Source organism: Phalangium opilio, unplaced genomic scaffold (assembly GCF_054372755.1).
Source record: "Phalangium opilio isolate 3A_F unplaced genomic scaffold, DU_Popi_V2 ptg000209l_1, whole genome shotgun sequence".
Taxonomy (NCBI): domain Eukaryota; kingdom Metazoa; phylum Arthropoda; class Arachnida; order Opiliones; family Phalangiidae; genus Phalangium; species Phalangium opilio.
In genome coordinates, this window is record NW_028324217.1 from 3,709,983 (window position 1) to 3,730,310 (window position 20,328).

The 20,328-nt window shown below is 34.6% G+C and overlaps 1 protein-coding gene and 1 long non-coding RNA gene across 3 annotated transcripts; one reads left to right on the top strand and one right to left on the bottom strand.

The window, feature by feature from the left end:
- Nucleotides 1–4,268: 4,268 nt before the first annotated feature.
- LOC149618448 (uncharacterized) lies at nt 4,269–12,318 on the top strand. 2 transcript variants are annotated; one of them, XM_089854064.1, is made up of 3 exons: nt 4,269–4,434; nt 4,741–9,042; nt 9,136–12,318. In XM_089854064.1, exons 1-3 carry the CDS (start codon nt 4,326–4,328, stop codon nt 11,565–11,567), a joined length of 6,843 nt encoding a protein of 2,280 aa, XP_089710190.1. In that variant the 5' UTR covers nt 4,269–4,325; the 3' UTR covers nt 11,568–12,318. The 2 variants fall into 2 exon arrangements, with proteins under 2 accessions (XP_089710190.1, XP_089710189.1); XM_089854063.1 differs by having other exon boundaries at nt 4,741–12,318.
- A 4,411-nt stretch (nt 12,319–16,729) lies between these two features.
- Nucleotides 16,730–18,475, bottom strand: LOC149618449 (uncharacterized). Its single transcript, XR_016375278.1, has 3 exons — nt 18,050–18,475; nt 17,540–17,704; nt 16,730–16,869 (listed from the first exon to the last, which is right to left on the bottom strand). It is a non-coding gene; the product is annotated as an uncharacterized LOC149618449 (long non-coding RNA).
- Nucleotides 18,476–20,328: the final 1,853 nt, after the last annotated feature.

Consider the following 20,328-nt stretch of genomic DNA (forward strand, 5'->3'; position numbering starts at 1 on the left):
TTATTTTAAATTACTTGATTTAATTAAATTGTAAGTAGGTGGCTTTTAAGTAAGTCACTTAAGGGTCAACTATTTTTCGGTGTAATTTTGTACAAGAATAAATGGTGTAATTTGAATACAAATCAACATTCATAGTCTCTCCTTTAGCCTTACTTTCTCTTATTTCTATTTGTCTTTAGTTGAAACCATTAAAGTGACAGTCGATGTTTTGCATACTTAAACGTGATTGCTAGGTGACGAGCAAATTACGGAGGAGCCTAAAACAACGCCTGAAAATGATAACTTTCAAGCTTTCATGAATTTTAACTTCATTTACTTTTCAGCTTTTTTCTAGAAATGATATTGTTATTTATTTGAATGCCTGTAACAATAGCGTGTGTCTTTTCAGAAATATAATTTATTCCGAGAAACAATTAGCGCTGATATTGAAGACTTGCAGTTGATAATTAGCGGTTACCAACAAAATAGATAAAATAAGGGACTCAACTTTCCGTTTAGCTGTTATGAAAAACGAGTCACGTGGTCTGCAAGAGTCTAGACATCTTGGGACAACTACGCTGATGAGATTTATTTTCTCTTTGTAAGCCTTTGTCATTGCGTCATCCAGGCCACGTGTCTTGTTTGTTTTTTGAAAATATTTTTAAAGCATTTTTTAACGACTGTTAATTTTATTTCAGTCCATATTTTTTATCGAAAAAATATTTTAATAACGTCGTTTACCAGGCAAATTCCAAGGGGGCTGCCATTGCGTCTTAGTAGTTTTTGAAACCGCCATCTAGCGTCGAAGTAAAGCGTAAAATTCGGTATTTTTGTCTCTTTAAACGTCGATGTTTAAAGCCATCTAGCGTTCAAAAGCAGGAAGTTCAAAACCATCGTCTGAAATCCTTTGGCGCGGTGAATCCGGTTATTTGAACATATTTTTTAATTCTCATTGGTAATTGGTATGTTTTGAAAAATAAAAGTGGCAAGTTGGGGTAGAACATGTTCCGTTCTTGGCTGTAAAAGTAGTGATAGGGATTTAAGGGAGTGGAGATCGCGCGTTTGCAAACTTCATTCGGGGCCTGACAAAGGGTTAACTCTGTGTCATAAAGATTGTTGTTGTCCGCGGCCATTTTTAAAATACGGAATAAAATCAAAGTACAGAATTCGCTCACTAGATGGCGCTTATCAAAAACTACTAACATTTAAGAAGTGGGAGGTAACCTCGTACATCGCGTAATCATTGCAAAATTGGAAGCCGTTGCGTACACTTTGTCATCCAGCCTTTGATTTTAATGTTACTTAACGTGATGCGCTCTCTCTAAATTTCTCGCTAAGGTCTTCGGCCTACTCAAGTGCCATCGGAACAACGCTGGGAACTTTTCAAAACGCCTTTTTTACTGCTAGAAAGTTTCAAGTCTCATTTTCATTGCAACCAGAAAGAGGTTAGTTATGATCTTTGTTTTTAATTTTCCTTCATCTTTTGGAGACTCGGCACAAAAGCCAGGTCTCCAAACTTCCCGCACTGCCAGTGCCTGCCTATACCGATAAGTACCTCGCCATCAGTTAATTAATTTTTAAAATATAGTAATTAAGTTAAAATGATAATTATGTGAATCATAAAAGTGTAGGCGTGTTAGTATGTAAGTCAGCTACCTCAGTATACAACTGATTAGAAAGACGCAATGTCTTAATGATAATATTTTAGTACAAAAGTCAACCTCAAACACCGCTATTGTTTTAACACCGACGTCAGTAGTTCAAACCCCAAGACAATATTGGGCTACGTTGCTATTTTTTGGTAACTTCAAATCACCTAGACCCAACGCGTTTCAGTTATTCTGGCAACCCAATGGTATTTAGCGAATCCCTGGACATGTTTGGTAACTTGTATGACGATTAGGCGAATGAAAACCACCCTAGATGCTTGTAAAGAAATTCTCGTTACACCTTCTAAATTCGGAATAGATTCAAGGCACAGTTGTCAGCCCGTTTCAAGTAAGTGACCATGGTGGGTATGTAAAAAAGGAAAACTAAGGTAACAGAGTTCTTCCGGCGCTGACCCTGACCAATCATATGCTAGTTTTATCTGTCGAGATCGCCCATTCTCAACCCTCGCCTAACAATATAATCTATCATAGTCTTCAAGACATTAACAAGCTCAGCTTATAGGTGATTGAGAGAGAAGCCATGATCTATTCCTCCTTCGTGATCCTGTAACAAACTTTGCAATTGCTATACTTTAGCACTGGACCATCAGATGCAACAGAATTTTAAACTTAAAGTGAACTTCAACTAGCCTAATCCTACGGATATTTAGTAGCTTCATTCATAGCTCAAAGTGATTGGACTTTATTGTTTTTCCAATATGAGATTCTTCAAGGTTAGACGACCTCTGTAAATGTTTTCTCCATATATTTATTTTTTTCTGCTAAGCTGCTCAAGGACTATAATATTAGAAAATTATTTTTGTCGCTTTTCTTTATCTTATCAGGCAGAGCGTAATGGTGTTGCGTTTGTTCTTGCACCTAATTAGGGCCTAATTGCTCTCTTTTGCCATTTTTAATTAGCTTTTAAACTAATTAAAATTTTGATGGATTCTGAAATGAAATAATAAACCCTGATTCATTCAAATATCATTTTGTTATTTTACAAGATCCACGAACACCACTCTGAATCTCGCTTCTGCGTAATGAGTTTTTACCTTTAAAAGGGTTATGGAACATTACTAAATATTTAAGGTTCAAATTTCAAGATTATTTTGATGTATTTTATGTGTAGGTGATTGAAGTTTTTAAATAATTCTAGCTTCACTCTAAAGAGGAAATACTTTTATACATCTAGGCACTTTAGACCTTATCTTTGGAACAAGGTGGTTTTGCTATTTGACACCGGTGGTTAATTACATATAACATAGTGCAAACACGGGTTTAAAAGTAGACCGCAATGTTGAACTTAACATGATCGATTAATGTTATTTTTGAAAATACACGCAATGTTGTTTTTAAACTGAAATCATTTTCGTTTCTTGAAAACCGAGTATTGACTGTCCTCGTCATATTTGGACACTAAGGAATAAGACAATGTCCAGGGGTTGTTACCCAAAGACTTGAGGTCAAAGTTACAGTGCGTACCCCGCGATTAAGCCGAGTGTCTAGCCCCTAAAAGAAACCACCTGATTATTTGATTATAATACTAACTTAAATCATTGAAAGTGTTGGTCTCGATTAGCTAGATCACCCTGTATTACATCATTGTAAGTCAACCAATAACGAAGGATTTTTAATCTTATCATCTAATGACGTTTGTTGTTTTGAATCAGTTACAACGGATAGGTACTTCAGGGCGTAACGTTACGGCAGCGTTCAGAAACTAAGGTAAATTTAAAATTTATTATTATTTAAAAATTATTTTATTTTTAATTTCACGAAATTATGAAATATTTTGGTTAAATTTTACTCCCATGAGCTCTGTTTTCTATAACTCATTTTACCCTTAGTGCAATACAAAAAGCACAGTATACCAAGTAATTATTTTATGCATAGATAGTTTACACGTATGGAGGATTCATACCGTTTACACCTGGAGACCAAAAACCCTTCTGCTTTAGTTCTTTACGTAGCCTGGCTTTTTGGTGTAAATGGTATGAATCCTCCATGTGTGTAAACTATTTACAGTAAATGTTAATTTCAACTCAGAGTTTGGATAGTTTTAAATACTTAAATGAGCAATTAAAAAGTTAGATTGAAATTGTAAATATTTCTAAAGCGTAAAATTAAATGGACACTATGGATGAAACAAATCTGTAGTTCGCGTCAATAAATGAAAGTACAAACATAGCACATATTTTGTTTCAAACACATTTCTTTTGAAAATTAAATGATTGATTTATACTAGTATACTAGCCCTTTAATTGAGGGGTCGGACAGTCTTGTTTCTCCTTGCAACTATATTTATCAATTCAATATTATTAGAAAACCAGATAATAGGACTCTAAGGGTATCAAAATCAAATGGTTGGATCTCCATCTTTTCGAGTTCGGTTCTAAAATGGCCAGTGTGAAAGAGGAAGACTGGCATCGGACATAGCTCACTCGGAGAGATAAAAACCAAAGTCAAGACTACCTTAATCTTACTTAAGGGAATTTAAAAACAATCTTTTCTTCTAGAATGAAGACGGATGAAAATGCGGAGAAGCTGATTTTTTTGTAAACAAGGCAAGTTATTTAATGATTTTACTTTCCGAGCACATTTAGGGTTTAAATCATTTTTAAATTTAACGTCTTATTGTCATTTAGCAGTTCTCAATTTGGCTTAGCGAGAGAAAATCCCCAAACCGAACTTAAAATGTGTTCCAAACCGAAGAAAGCCAGGCTGAGCGATATGGAAAGTCTGAACAACATTGAAGAATCGGATTCCAAAAGTGAACCGGAAAAAGCCACCACCTCAGCTAGAGGTATGGATGGTTAAAGGCAGGGTTAGTTGAAGTAATGGTTGAGAGGTAGTAGCGAAAACAAGCGTCACTCTATGAATATTATTGAAATAAACTTAATATGAATAAAAAATAATGACTCAATCTTGACATACTGTTGAATTTTAAATTCATCTTCTGTTGGCAACTATAATTTTTTCTGTTTTTGGTTGTCGATGTCGAGTGTATCCTTCCTATTCTACCTAAAACAATTCCTTGACCATTGCTTCAAAGAACTGTGATTTAAGCAGACCATTTGCACAATGTTAATTTACCATTGCATTACTTCAGATGAAGGCAGTGAGACATCATCTGAAGAGTCAACTTCTACTGACGAGTCCGAAGACGACGAAACAGCAACCGCTCCTTATTCTAACACTTTGCAGTACGACTTTAAATTGTTTCTCAGCAACCAAAAGATCAAAAATAAAATTGGAAAAAATAAAGATTTCAACCTAATTGCAAGTAAGACTAAATTTGAGTTATTGCAACTAGAAGAACTCGGACGACCATCGACTTACGAATTGGCGAAATTTGCTGCTAAATGCTTTGAAAACAAAAGTAAAGATAATTTGCCAAGTGGCTGGGAAATGTTAACAACTGTCTCTAATAGCGAAAACGGTTATTTTGCTATTGCATTTATAAATATTAAAAACCTTCAAGTGGTTATCGCGCATCGTGGTACTAAAAACACCAATGAGGAACCGTACAAAACTCACTTAAAAACTATTTCTGAACGATGCCACAAGCAAGCCCATTCAGCGGTCACTTTCGCGTACGAGGTCATAGAAGAACTTGAAAAATTCAAAGGGAAATTACCAGTGCGCTTCCAATTATTTTTCACTGGACATGGGTTCGGTGGATGGTTGGCTCAAATCTCGGCTTTTAGTGCCCAGTACTTAGTTAGAAAAGGTGATCAGTTTCTAAGACGCGAGAATGCTGATGACGGGTACTTAGTTCACACTGAGGTCTTTGATAGCGTCGGTTGTTTGGATATATTATTCAAATTGGTTGATGACCTCGATATCCGTATTGCAGACAAGAAAGTTGACCTGAATAACTTGGACATCACCAACTTTGTTGTCTCACCAAATGTGGTTAACTGTTTAAACAAACACATTGGGAATGTTATTCTTATAACTAAATCTGATTCGGACAATTTTTCTTTGACTGATCAATACTATCAAGATTCCAGTAGTTTAGAACTCATTTTAGAGTACCTGTCATCTAGTCCTAAAATGAGATTAGTAATAGATTGGCCTGTGAATAACGTGTTACCAGTGGGTGACGAATGTGAGACCTTACTTATACCCCAATTTAAATGGCTTGACAATTGCGCAATTCTTAATACCAAATCCAAAGCATTCGTTTGCACCCAGAAAAAATATGAAGGTTATTTTCCAGTCAGGTATCAAACCAAACCATTTAAAGAAAACACGTGTAACCTCAGTGTCTTTACGTTGACCGAACAGACGTTTTTAAAGCACTTTCAATGGATAAGAGGTGTTCCCAATTATTTTAAACCAGATACATTGTTTAAAGATATTCTGGAACAAGACAAAATAGACCCTAGTTACGTACTTGAACAGTTGCAATACTTAGAAGTCAAATCTGGTAAAGTTAAGTCACTGTGTGACAGTGGAAGTAGTTTAGGACAATTAGTGTCTTTTGTTAAGAGATTACTTGAATTTTTCCCTAAATTGATTGATGAAGCTGAAAAATCTTTGACATTTCATGAGGTTCGAAAATTCGCGTATAAAAATGAGTCAATCGAGTACAGTAATAAGTTACATAAGATGACTGATTGTTTCAGCAAAAAATGCGGACTTAGTAAAGATGTCAAGAAATTTGTTAAAAAAGATTTAGAAATTTTACATATTCTTACATCGACTGATTGCGATACCGATGTTGTTACCGCCATGATAAACAAGTTGCTTAAACATGAACACTATTTAGTTATGCGCTTACAGAATGTACTAGCTATAAATACGGTGGCAGTTAGTTTAAAAGAAGTCCTTATGTCAGAGGCCTTTGGAAAAGTACTTTTAGTTTTAGATTGTAATCTGAACCGAGTTAATTCGGACGAAGATGAAGTTAAAGAATTTTTTAAGGAACTCGTAAAAGTCTTGATTGATCCCAAAGTAAAGCAAAACGTCAAACTTATCATAATTAGTGAAAATAGATCCGATATAACCATCTACTTGGAAAAGTTAACTAAGAAGAAACTTCAAGATGCCGCCAAAATTGACTTTGAAGGTTTAAAATGGACTGACTTGACATCAAACGCCCAAGAAATGCTTTTGTCAAAAAACTTGGTGATATTTCAAGGCTCTGATGAAGTAATACCTTTGAAAATTCTTCTTGGTAAAAACGAGGTAATTCAAGATATCATTGACAATTCAACCATAATTTCATTAATGAAAGGCAGACTTATAGAAATCGGAAATCAACTCCCTAACTTGGGAAAAATCACTAATTGTTACGTCCCGCGAGCTTTTCTATTAGAATTCCAGGTTAATGCCAATGTTTTATTGGACATAGAAAATACAGAAGATATTATTGCTATTAGGGGAAATTATATATACTATGACTATTTAAAACATTTTGGTGTAAAAAAAGAAATAATGCAAATGTGCGATGAAGATAATTTTAAAGTCGAGCGTGGTAGGATTTTCATACTTGGTAAAAATGATAGCGAACATTTCAATCGATTAGTTGATCATGTTAGGGTTTCCAAAATAGCGATAAATGTTCATTGGTTGACGCTTGACTCAACTATTTTAAAATGGAAAGAAACCCACGGTTCTGTAGATTACATAAGACAACATCTAAACCATAATGAGCTCGAGGTAACGGTGTTTGATAAACTGTACAATAACACGGATAATAGAAAAACTCATAATTTTGAGGAATGTGAAATAGAAAATGCTCGGAAACGTATTAAATCGCTGGTCATTTCAGACAAAGCCGGAATGGGTAAAACAACCACGTTAACTAGTTTAAGCCTCAAGATTAAGTCAAATAATCCTAGCTTATGGGTGGTTAGAATTAATCTAAATGATTGCACCGAGGTTTTTAAAGAAGTATGCAAGGATTTTGACCATCAAAAATTTGGCAAACCCAAAGTATCGAACGCCGTTGATTTCTTATTAGATAAAATTATGAATTGTAATGTCAATACTAGACTCGCAACCACATTCGAGAAAAACTTATTTAAACGAAGATTAATCGATACCGGTAATGTGGTTCTATTATTCGATGCGTTTGATGAAATCTGCCCCAATTATGAAAGCGTGTTTATCAAATTACTTAGCGCCTTAATGAAAACCAAGGTCACGAACATTTTTGTCACCTCAAGACCATTCTCAAAAGACCAAATTGAAAAGGTGCTAAAAACGCCCTGTTTTGTAATGCGGCACTTAACGACGGATGATCAAGTCAAATTTTTAGTGAATACTTGGCTTAAAAACGCTAATGATGAGGCAAGTGATGATTTGAAGAATAAAGCCAAGAAATTGTTAGACGTTTTTAGAACATCCATTGGTGACGATGAATTCGCCGACAAGGAAAATAAATTTACCGGCGTTCCATTGCAATGTCGGCTGTTAGCCGAAGTATATGAAGACACGGATATTAGTAATATATCAGATAAAATATCTTTGGTTAGTTTATACGAAGCGTTTGAGCAGAAGAAGATCGAAGTTTACGAGAAAGAAAAACGTAAGAGCACCCGCGGTGATATCAATTTGGAAGACAGCGACGACTTGGCCCTTAGGCAGTTACAAATCTTCCACTGTCAGTCGGCACTTGAGGTATTATACGAATCTAAGGATTCAGCCCCTATTGAAATGGAGTATTTTGAACCTGAAATCAAGGCGATACTTGAGAAAAAAGCATTAAAAGTGGGTTTGATTGTCAGAGTTAAAACCCCAATTCAATTCGTCCATCGTACCTTCGCGGAGTTTTTTGTCGCCAAATTTCTCATTAATGCCCTAGAGAAACCACACATCCCTGAAAGCATCGTTCAAGCTATCATGACAGATATTTTGATTGACGAAATTTATTATATTATATGTGAATTTTTCAATGGATATTTAAAGAACTTGACAGATTACAGTTCTGTTGTTGAGCATTTCAGTGTCACATTATCGAAACTGTTTCAAACGATTTCCTATTGTTCTGAATTTTTGTATTACGAAAATAAAGAAAAAGCTTTACATACGGCCATAATTTACAACCGTAAAGAAGTATTTAAATTTCTCGTGGATATTTGTCTATACAAACCTGAAGCCGAGACCTTGGTTTATTTCATTAACGCCCATGATTATAATTTTGAAACACCGACAATGCTTGCCTTGAAGAAAAATAATTCGGACAGCAAGGAACTCCTGGATTATCTACTTGGAAAAATTCAAGGATCATCAAATGAGGTTCAACGTACGTTTTTATTTGGAAACATGATTAATCCGAGATATCGGGAAATGTTCACTAATTACATAGAAGAACACGCGGGCGATGTAATGAAGTCGACAGCAGTTAAGCTACGAGAGAAAATGTATTTGACAACTGAATGGTTTGATGCAGCTGAACGTGGTAACGTAAAGGACTTACAATACATTTTTGAACAAGCTGGCGATAACGATAATCGCCGCTTTTTAATGTTAGTAAGTGATTATATTTTAACAGCATTGGATATCGCGGTTAGAAATGGGCGATTAGAAGCTGTCAAGTTTCTAATGGAACAAGAACCATCCGCCGTAAAGTTACTATTGAGTCGGCCTAGAAATAATCTGCTTGACCACGCGATGGATTCGGGAAGCGAAGAGATTGTTCAACTGATTTTTTCTAGGCTCTCTGAGAGCAGTCTTATATTACATGACTGGGAAACAATTAAGACCATCATTTACAAGAACCGAGATGACATGCTCTCGATTTTATTGAACCTTGGATTAGACACGACCAGAGTCGTCAAAATTCCCTACAAAGACTATTGTGATAGCTTATTAGGGTATGCAGTTAGAAAAGGAAAAATTAAAATTGTGCAGACGATTCTTAGCCATGGTGTCGATGTGAACAGGCGTCAGAAAAATTCGGGAACAACCGTCTTACACCGGTCCGTTTTCTCCAAAAATCCTTATGGAGTTTCCTTATTGTTGAAACACGGAGCTTTTGTGAACGCGGTAGACAATAAAGGAAACACTCCATTACACGAAGCTGCAAGAAACACCAAAGGTATTTTACCACGTATAGTAAGTTTAATCTTAATTGGTGGAGGAAACCTTAACGCGGTGAATCACAGAAATCAAACTCCGTTTGACGTTGCACTTAGTATGGAAAATGTTGGAGCTCTCGTGGCACTATTGCCATTACAGCCTTTTGTTACATCGTTGGATCATGATTCGCGCAAATTCTCCTGGGCAAAATCGTTAAAACTCAAGTTAGGCCTAACGAAAGAGAAATTAAAGTCTCTTGGTCTTGAAATTGACGAAGGTGGCAGATTTATACATTGCGACGTGGAAGAACAGTTCGACAGCCTTGCGATAAGCGCTGATTATTTTGTGGCCGATTATTTAATTAACCAAATAAACAATATTCATCATGAAGACACTTACGTTCTTGACCTTATGATTGATATCATAGTTAAAGATGAATTTTATGTTGTGAAGAAATTCTTCAATCAATTACTATGTCGTCACGAATTTGAATACGGAATTCTGCACCGCATTGGTGGCTTTCTGCATCTAAGCTATTTACAATCAAGTACATGTAATATGCACCTGTTAATATTGGATTACCATGGAAATATACTGGATTTCTTGCTCAGTTGTTTTAAAGACACTCCGTTATTTGTTCTTCATCTTACATCTCTCAACCAATTTAAGCGAACGGCCCTTTATTTAACCATCGACCAAGAATACATCGAACTTTCTAACATCATACTAAACTCTCTTAAAAATTGCACTCCACACGACAGGAAGACAATTTTAGAGGCAACTTTATATCAAGACTATGCGATACAAGGACGAATAAAACCTCTGACTAAATTGATGGAGAACTTTGATTTTCTCAAAGAAATTCGTGAGGAATTTGAAGAAACTTCACAGACCCTGCTTAAATTCAATGACGCGGCGATTAATGGTAAACTGGACCAATTGAAAGATATTCTTCAAGAGGCCAACACGGAGATTCGTAAATGGCTGCCATTCGCGTCGGAAGAAACGAGGGATTTTATAGGGATTTACCGTGAGAGATCGTATTACACTGCATTAAATCTGGCAGTTGACGGGGGCCATTTGGAATGTGTCACTTACCTTATAGAAAACGGGTTCCCATTGAACCCACCGTATTCCGTTGAATGGTTCGATTATAATAAGGATGAATATAGGAATAACTTTCGCACGACGAAAACTATCATACCACCATTGTACAACGCCATAAAAAACGGGAACATGAATATGGTCAAATTTCTTCTAGAAAATGGGGTCATTAAGAATGACGACTATGCTTGTTTGCCTCCTCTGAAAGTCGCGCTTTATTTCAAATTTAGCGAAATTATGGAATTCCTGCTTAACTATGACGAAAACATTGAAGATATTGATGACTGCCTTCTTTTGGCGTCGAAAAAAGGTTACTCTGATATCATTATTAAATTACTTAATGCCGGGGCTAACGTTAACTGCAAATACAAAAACAATTTTACCCCACTCCACTACGCCGCGTCACACAGAAACGTAGACGCTGTATCGGCTTTGTTGGAAAAAGATTGCAAAATTAACGTCGAAAATTATCTAAACCAGTCTCCACTTCATATAGCGGCTGAAAAAAGTAGCGTCGAAGTGGTTAGTTTACTCTTGGGTAAAGGCGCGCAAGTCAACGCGGTTGACAAAAACAAAGACACGCCGTTGCATCTTGCAGTTAGGTGCAATAGTTCCGATGTGATTGCTTGTTTGATAGAAAAAGGAGCATATATTGAGGCTAAGAATGCGACAGGAATAACGCCTTTAGATATAAATCCAAGCATAATCCGGTACAAGATGAGTCAGAGTCAATCTTTGTCTGCAGAATCGAGCGACATTAGCACATGTTTAATATTGGCAACTCAGGAGTTGTATCCTTAAAGTTAAGACCATTAACGGCCCTATATTGTTCAAATATCAGTCACACCCTTTACATATTTGACGGTATTGTTGTTGGCTGTGAAGACCTTTAAAATTAAATTCCCTTTAATTGCCTCTCTAAAAATAGATTGTGAAAATTTTCCTAATTTTATTCGTATTTCTCGTAAATTAACGTTAATTAATGCCAAAATTACTTATTTAAATTTAATCATTTCAGAGTAACCCAAAAAATAATATTTTTAAATTTCTATTGAAATGGCCTCTAGTTTAAACTATTCCATTCTCAAACTGAAGGTTTATTTAAATTTTATTCGTGTAAAGGTAGTTTTATAATTTTTAATCATACCGGATCGAATTATTCGGTTCGTTATTCGATCGAATTATTCGATTGAAACGGTTAACCCGCCCGCACACCTCTACTAATAAATAAATTGAATGTGAATAACAAGACGAGCAAAGCATATATTACACTTTCGCTCGGCATAGATTTTTTTTCTAATATGTTATATCAGAAGTTGATGGCTATATAAATTTTATATATTCATTAAAATTATTATAATAATTTCAATAATTACATGTTAATCCTATACAACTATTTCAGTTTAAATTAATGCGATTAATTATTTTAAATTACTTGATTTCAATTAAATTGTAATTAAGTGGCTCTTAAGTAAATCACTTAAAGGTCAACTATTTTTCGGTGTAATTTTGTACAAAAATAAAAGATGTAATTTGAATACAAATCAACATCAGTCGTCTCTCATTTTTGCCTTACTTTCAGTTATTTCTACTTGCCTTTAGATGAAGCCATGAAAGTGACAGTCGATGTTTTGCATACTTAAACGTGATTGCTAGGTGACGCGCAAATTACAGAGGAGCCTAAAACAACGCCTGAAAATGATAACTTACATGAAATTAAACTAGGTGTTGTTACTTTTCAATTATTTTCTAGAAATTGATATTATTTTTATTTGAATGCCTGTGACGATAGCGTGTGTCTTTTCAGAAACAATTTATTCCTAGAAATAATTTGTGCTGATATTGAAACATTCCAGTTGGTAAGTCTCTAGCATTACGAAGCATAGATAGTGTCATACTTATGGAACATATCTTATTAACTTATGATAGTATACACTTGATTACTACTTATTTAATACCATAAGTTTATCATGCCTCTTAAACTTATGATAAACTTATGTTAATGCTTGTGTTAAATCTGCTTAATTCTACCTGCCGGTTTGTTTGCCTGTAGTTAAGTATAGCAAACTGATCCCGTCTCTAAAACGATCATTTGGTAATTGGTACTGAAATCCCATGCAGGTAAGTCAAGTGTTGTTGTAAATGAATCCATAACGTTTGAAGGTTGTCGATTTGCATTATAATTAATGGCAATATATGTTAATTAATTGAAGTAAAATGTATAAATGCGGCAATAAAAATAATTCAGTTGTTTACCGTTCCTGGTTTTATAGGTCCAGACCACCAGGACAATGTGGGTTCTCTAAAACCTCCCTCGAATGTTGTGTTTGTTTACCACACAAGAATGGCGCATTAATTCCACCTTTTTTGGGGTTAAACACGATCGATTAATAACCCTATTTCACCTTTGATTTCCGATGTCGCTTCAAGGGTGAGATGATTTTAGTTCCTTTCAATTTACCTTCAGTTTTTGAAACCAGAGATAGTCCATTGTCGGATGTGAAAAGAACGAAGTTGTTTTGATCTAATTTGAGCCACTTTAACGTTTTCGAAATCACTCCCACACAGTAATCAAACTCCGCCACTGCGTCCCCATATCTCAAAAGAATGAGTCATGAATGGAAATGGGTCGCAATATAGTCTCTTAGCTCCTTGGTAGGACCAGAAAATACTATTATAAAGCGTAAATATCCCAGTCTCTCCTACGGACGAGTAAAATCGCGGTTAATTGATTTATTGTTGTTTTGGCTTATTCCAAGATGCTTCGAATCTCCATGTCGTTTATTCAAAAGGTATAAACGTATGTATACCTTCCTCTCCGGCTTTTGCCAAAGAACATCTTGGATGAGTAGGTTGAACCGTGAGAACCATCAGGGAATAAAGGAAAAATGGAGTCCCATTGGGAAGCTTGGTATTTCTTATGAATCTTACCGCGTCCTAGTTATCAAGTAAGTAATTTTAAAGTTAGGCTTAAGTGTTATCTATCGTTGTGAGGAAGATTAATGCCTCCATGCCTTCGCGGGTAAAGCGTGGACGCGTTAAACAAGAGTGGACAATCACATGCAATTAGCTAAAGTTGAAATATGATTTTTATTATGTCTATATGAACATTTGAGTCATATTTCCTTGTCCATCAGGTGTTATCATAAATTTATCTTCGTAATATCTAGAAAAATAAAAAATGCGAAATTAGTAATAATTTTTAATTTGATTGTTTATTATTCACGCTTTTTCGGTGTTTTTCGAATTACATGTATTTTTCAAAAGAGAAAATCAGATTGTTTTGATTTTTTTTTGTTTTTCAGAATCTGGATGTAGGAACAATAATGAACACACTTATATCCATGCTAATACTTCAGTTTCCGGCCCAAAATGATGTTTTTCATCCCTGAACCCCAATTTCCGGAAGCGTGGGAAAACTTTGCACTTGACGTTATATATTTCTAAGCTACTTAAAATTTGTAAATAATAGAATATGTTTGTTCTTTTTTTTTTTCAGGATCTGGACGCAACATTCATTCAATTCAATAAATTATTGTATCATTTTAATTATTTATCTTTAATAAAAAACCAAGTGTAATATACAAATAATGAAATAAATGTATTATATTTCTATATAAAATTTACATTAATATTCATTAATCTGGATGATAAAATCATTTTTATTTATAAGCTTACTAATGAATGTCAGTGGCTGTGGTTTAGAAACGGGGTCAAATACATACAAACACATCATATCCTCTGAATTAGACCTACTATATTAGAATTATTAAAGTGCAATCACGCGCGAGCAAGTTTTAACAAAGCGTACTTTAAGTTTTTATATCTATATACTTTGTTTACACTTTATAAATGCACTATAGAATAAATAAAATGAAATAATTGTTTCTTCGAGGGTTACGTGTAATTATTTTTGTACCATTAAAGGTTTTACTTAGGGGCTACGAGTTATTATTGTTTAACTAGTTATGAACGGATAATTAAGCATTGACACATTTACCGCTAGGGGTGCTGTATACGTAGTTACGTATTTACTGACATCTTAAGCCTGATAAAATTCGGATAGACTTTCGTGTAAGCAAAATCCCTTCGTAGACAAAGCTAAGATATAGTTCATAAATTGCCGCTAGGGGCGCTGTATACGTAGTTACGTATTTCCCGACATCTATAGCCTGATAAAATTCTGCTAGACTTTCGTGTAAGCAATGTCTAGTTCGTAAATAGCCGCTAGGGGCGCTGTATACGTAGTTACGTAATTACTGACATCTAAATCATGAAGAAATTTGCCGCTAGGGGCGCTGTTTTTATAACTTTATAGCCCTAATGGTGTGTTCTCTTATTTGAATTAGCGGCCACGTGACACACTTCGAAGCGCCCCCAACGACGGAAAATACTATAAGACTCGGAAGCCATTTGTCCAGTCTTTTTTTCTCTCAGCACCGGCGACCAGTCAACATCGTTCCTTGATCAGCTCCTCGTAATCCTGACTTTCGAAGGAAATATATTGGATGGAAAGCCACGTTTTACGCCGAAGTCGGGACGTGACTCCAAGATCTCCGCCATTGAATGTTCATTGGAACGTTGAAATCAACGTGGAAAGGTTATGCCTAGTACCGTAAGTGTAGAAGTCTTTCAATAATCCAAAGCCATCCAACTAGCGTTTTATTATTTTATTTAATCCTAGAGTTTAAGTTACTTAGGTAGAGTTAATTGTTAGTTAGTTTATTGAAAATTTAGTACAATACGAGGAAATTTCCAAACACTAAGTCAGTGAGACAAGGCTTAACTTAGAACATCTTCAATCAAGTATTTGGGATTAATTTAGGGGGAATTAAATTATTTAATTATATTAAATAACAAACCCCCAGTTTTTGCAAATTAGGTCTCATTTAACGGTGCGAAGCTACATAATCTAAAATAAGTCTCATGTATGACTTAACGGGGCGAAATTAAGTTACACTAGGCTAAACCTTTAGAAATATTATTTCCGGGCGTGGGACTAATCTCTAAGCTTTTACTTTATGCCGTCATTTTATTTTAAATTAAATTAACGAGGATATTGTAGAATTATTACGCGTAAATTAAAGATTTGAAATTCTAAACTTTCATTCATGACGGTATATAATTATTTTAGATAACGAACGACTGTCTATGTAATTTAATAAATTAGTCTAAATGAAAAGGCCAGGGTTAATTGTTAGTAAATTATTAATTACTGCAAATTAAGTCCAATTATTAATTTTAAAATGAGCCGTGACCGCGATGTAAAGGCTTGAGATTCTTAATTTCAATTTATAGGAATATTTAATCTAGGGTATTCTTTCCGTAAATTATTATTTTGCCAGGACCTTAAAGTAGCCCTTTAATTATGATTTGGCAATGGCTTAATATTTAGTAAGATTCTTAAATTCTATTTATGGGAATACACTATGTAGTTTTTTCTTCAATTATTTTAATCTAAGGTATTCTTTCCGTAAATTATTATTTTGCTAGGACCTTAAAAGAGCCCTTTATTTGTGAATTGGCAATGGCTTAATATTTAGTGAGATTCTTAAATTCTATTTATGGGAATACTATTCGTAGTTTTTCTTAAATTATTTCAATCTAAGGTATTCTTTCCGTAAATTATTATTTTGCTAGGACCTAAAAGTAGCCCTTTAATTATGATTTGGCAATGGCTTAATATTTATTGAGATTCTAAAATTATTTTAATCAAGGTATTCTTTCCGTAAAGTATTATTTTGCTAGGACCTTAACGTAGACCATTTAATTATGATTTGTCAATGGCTTAATATTTGGTGAGATTCTTATATTCTATTTATTGGAATATTTTACGTAGTTTCTTCTTCAATAATTAACGGAAACATTACCATAGATTTAAATGGTTTTTTGTAAGGACCCCTTTAATTCTTATTAGGCAATGTTTCAATATTGGTTATTAATACGTTTTCTTTTATAGATGCGGCTGATATTCTTGGATTTTTCTGTCGCTGGTAGTTCCGAGACGTATCATTCCAGATGATATTCTTTATTACACGATGTATTTCTATCTCTCTCAGCGATAACTTCCAAAAATACGGACAACATCACCGAACCTTGAAGACTGAAAATATAATACGCAAATTACTACATCTTTTTAATTTGTAATTCATTTTCTACTTGCAACTACTTTTTTTTTCTCGTTCAAATTTTATTTTACCAAACACTTTAAAAAATTTTTTGTTAGAAGTTTTTGTAAACACTTGGTTCTTTTTTTCTTATTGAATAAATTTTACCTTAAACCTCGTTCTTTGTTTTATCTAATTTATTTCGATACGAGGCTTGGTTTTAATTTTTTAGGGTCTGGACTTGGGGTGATTTTTTAGGCCCCCTTTTTAGTTTTTTTTTGGCCCCCTTTTTAGTTTTTTTTTGGAATATTGGTTACTTTAAGCTTATTTTTAATGAATTTAATAATAAAATAATAGTATATAATCAGTAAATATTGTTTAAAATGGTAAAAATAAGCCTAAAAAGGGCCCTAAAAATATCCCCCCTAAGTCCAGACCCTAAAAAATTCGAACCACCCCTAGTATCGAAACTAATTCAATAAAACAAATAACGTGACCCAAGAAAAAATTATTTATTACGAAAAAAACAATTGAGGTGTTTACAAAAATTTTTCACAAAAAATTATTTAAAGAGTATTGTAAGTTAAAGTTTGACCGCGTAAAATTGAATTAAGTAGTGAGAAATAAAAAATTTAAGAATTAAACTAATCAGTTCAGTTTCTTCACTATAATTTTCCAAATGAGCTGAATGGCCTCGTGCATCGAAAGTCCAAGAAATAGGTCATCTGGAACAGACGTCTCTAACAGCGTATGAACTCCACAAGAGCATCGAACGTTGAAATCATCTGCTAGGAAACGTCTGACTGATCAGCAGCAGATAATTCTTCACGTCTAAAGAAGAAAATACATTAATAACAAATATTAATCTATTACCTCATTAGAATTGAATTGTAGCTTTACGCCTAACAAATTAGTAATTAAGTTAAATAATCCCACATATTTGAATAATAAATGAGAACCCGTTCCTTTATTAATGGCGATAAAATATAGTAAGAATATAAGTTAAATTTCCTAAGCCTTGCCCAAGTTAAACTTGTGATCGTGGTTTATTTAATTTTAATTTAAAACTATTATTAAATAGACTAAAATCGCGATAGAAAATAATTAACTCTGCCTGTTTCATTAAAACTACTTAATTTATTAAAATGATAAACTATGAATTATTAAAAGGCTTACTCTTGCTGCGCATTAAGAAGAGATTCATTCCAACATGGCCTCGATAAATTGATTTCAAAAGCGATTCCAATGGCGGCAAAGAGCTCTAGATTCTGGACTGATTTCTTGTCGGCAAAGAGAGAAAGGGCGGATCGTCGACGAAAGGCGTGATTCTTTGATTTAAATGACTTCAAAAATCATGAACACGTGATTTCCAAGAGCAGAGCAGGAAACGATATTGACTCCACGGTGCCGATCAAAGGAAGAACTTTCGGCTACCCGAGTAAAATCCAAAACGCCCGAAATTCAGGCCTAGCTCGGGTAAAATGTAGTTCAAAGGCGACAAGAATACGCGGTAGAGAGGCAGAAATGAAGTCGAATTACGTTTGACGGGTTTGCGGTATGTAATTTGATCAACTACGATGTGATTTTCTATCGGGAACTAGTGAGAGAATGCACGCGCAGTAGGCAAATCGAGGGCGTAAAAATGTGTGGAAAAAAATACGTCTACGATAACAGTTAAAAAATGTCAGACCAACTCTTTATCTCCTCAATTGGCCCAAAAAGGAATTAAAAAAAAAACAGTATAACTTTGAAGATAGATTTTTATCAGACGTTGAGTAAAAAATATATTTAAAAGGATATTTCGAAATAGACCTTTTTTAACATTGGAAACGAAGCAGATCCTTTTTAACTCTTTTGAACCTTTAAAATCCAAATGTTTTTTACAAACTAACCATTGCCACGTCATCGCACCGGTTATGTTTTTCTGTCTTGCTTTGAATTATTTTCATTGCTTTTTGATGTACAGTTTTGGGCCTAGGAACTAAGTAATCTTTGAGATAAAAACGTTGTTTTAGGGTTGATAGAAACATGGTCTACATAGGAAGTTGATAAGGGCACCCTACACGCTCAATAATTTGCGCAAAAAACGTGGGGCCCGTTATTTAAGCTACAAAGTATAAATAGAACGTTATCCAGACATATTTGTGCAAAGCTCAAATATAATGCTACAATATGTTTTAGGAAATTTAAAATCATTTGCGGTAAATTTTGGACAATATTCGAGTAAAAAACTGAACATATATATTGAGTGAGTTTTTATTGCTCAAAATGTTACTCAAAATACGAACAATATTTCGCATTCGAATATAACTAAAGTCTGTGTATTTAACGATTTATATGTTGTGTTCGGTCAATAAAATTGTACACGGTCCTTGGACTCGACATCAACTTTTTTTATTGTGATAAAATATATTCAATATAATTGAATAAATCGCGTGCAATATGATCAATATATTTGTCCAATAAAAGTTTAAATTTTTGTTCTACATATTGAGCTTTCAATATCATGATAGATTTATTTGCACAATTAGTGAAAAGTCTTGGGAATAATTTATAAAATTATGAATTTTATAAATGTCCCCCACTTTATTTGTGCAAAACATTGAGCGTGTAAAGGCCGCTTTAAATGCCGGTGGCCAGCAGTTTGTTAAGACAATATTTGTGTAGATGGAAGTTGTTAAATGCCGGTGGCCAGCAGTTTGTTAAGACAATATTTGTGCAGATGGAATTTGTCCATAATTAACCCGGACTAGCCAGGGTAGTCTACCCTAGTTTTGAGAAAGGGTTTCCCTTGAAATTGTATTAGTGTACTGTCTGTAGTAGTTTGTACGCTGGCATTGAAGTATTGATCTATACGCTAGTTTCTATCAAAAAGCCCAGATTTTAAAGGATCAAGTACACATTGCCGTGGGCCAGACAGTGCACGATCCATGAATATAAGTTGAATTTAGTGTAGCATAGTTAATGAGCTTTACCGTGATTTTGGTTTAACTTCACCATTTAGAAAAGACAGTGTCTGAACTCTGAACCCATTTCTCAGTCAGTTAGGCCAGGAATACCTAGAGCTAAAAGGAATCACGGTGTAGCATCCATTTTGCCAACATATCTAGGTGGATTTTGTGGGAAGAGCTAGACTTATTATTTTGAATGTCGAATTTTACTTGGCGAATAATCTATCTCGCCGTGCCTCGCACCTCGCACCCTCTCCTGACCTCGCGTTGCTACCAAAACACGCAATAGCAGTTACAAAGACGTCAGAATTAGCCCGTCCCACAAAACGCGTAGAAATTACAGTTGGCCATATGGGGGGGGGGGGTTACAATGATTCCAATTAGCCGTATGTATTCCTAGTTAGATCCAGTATTCCGTAAAGGAATTCGCGTAACCAAGGCCATTTTAAGTAATTTTAGAGCGAGCAATTATGGAAACTGATAATTAAAGGAGAGTATAGCGTA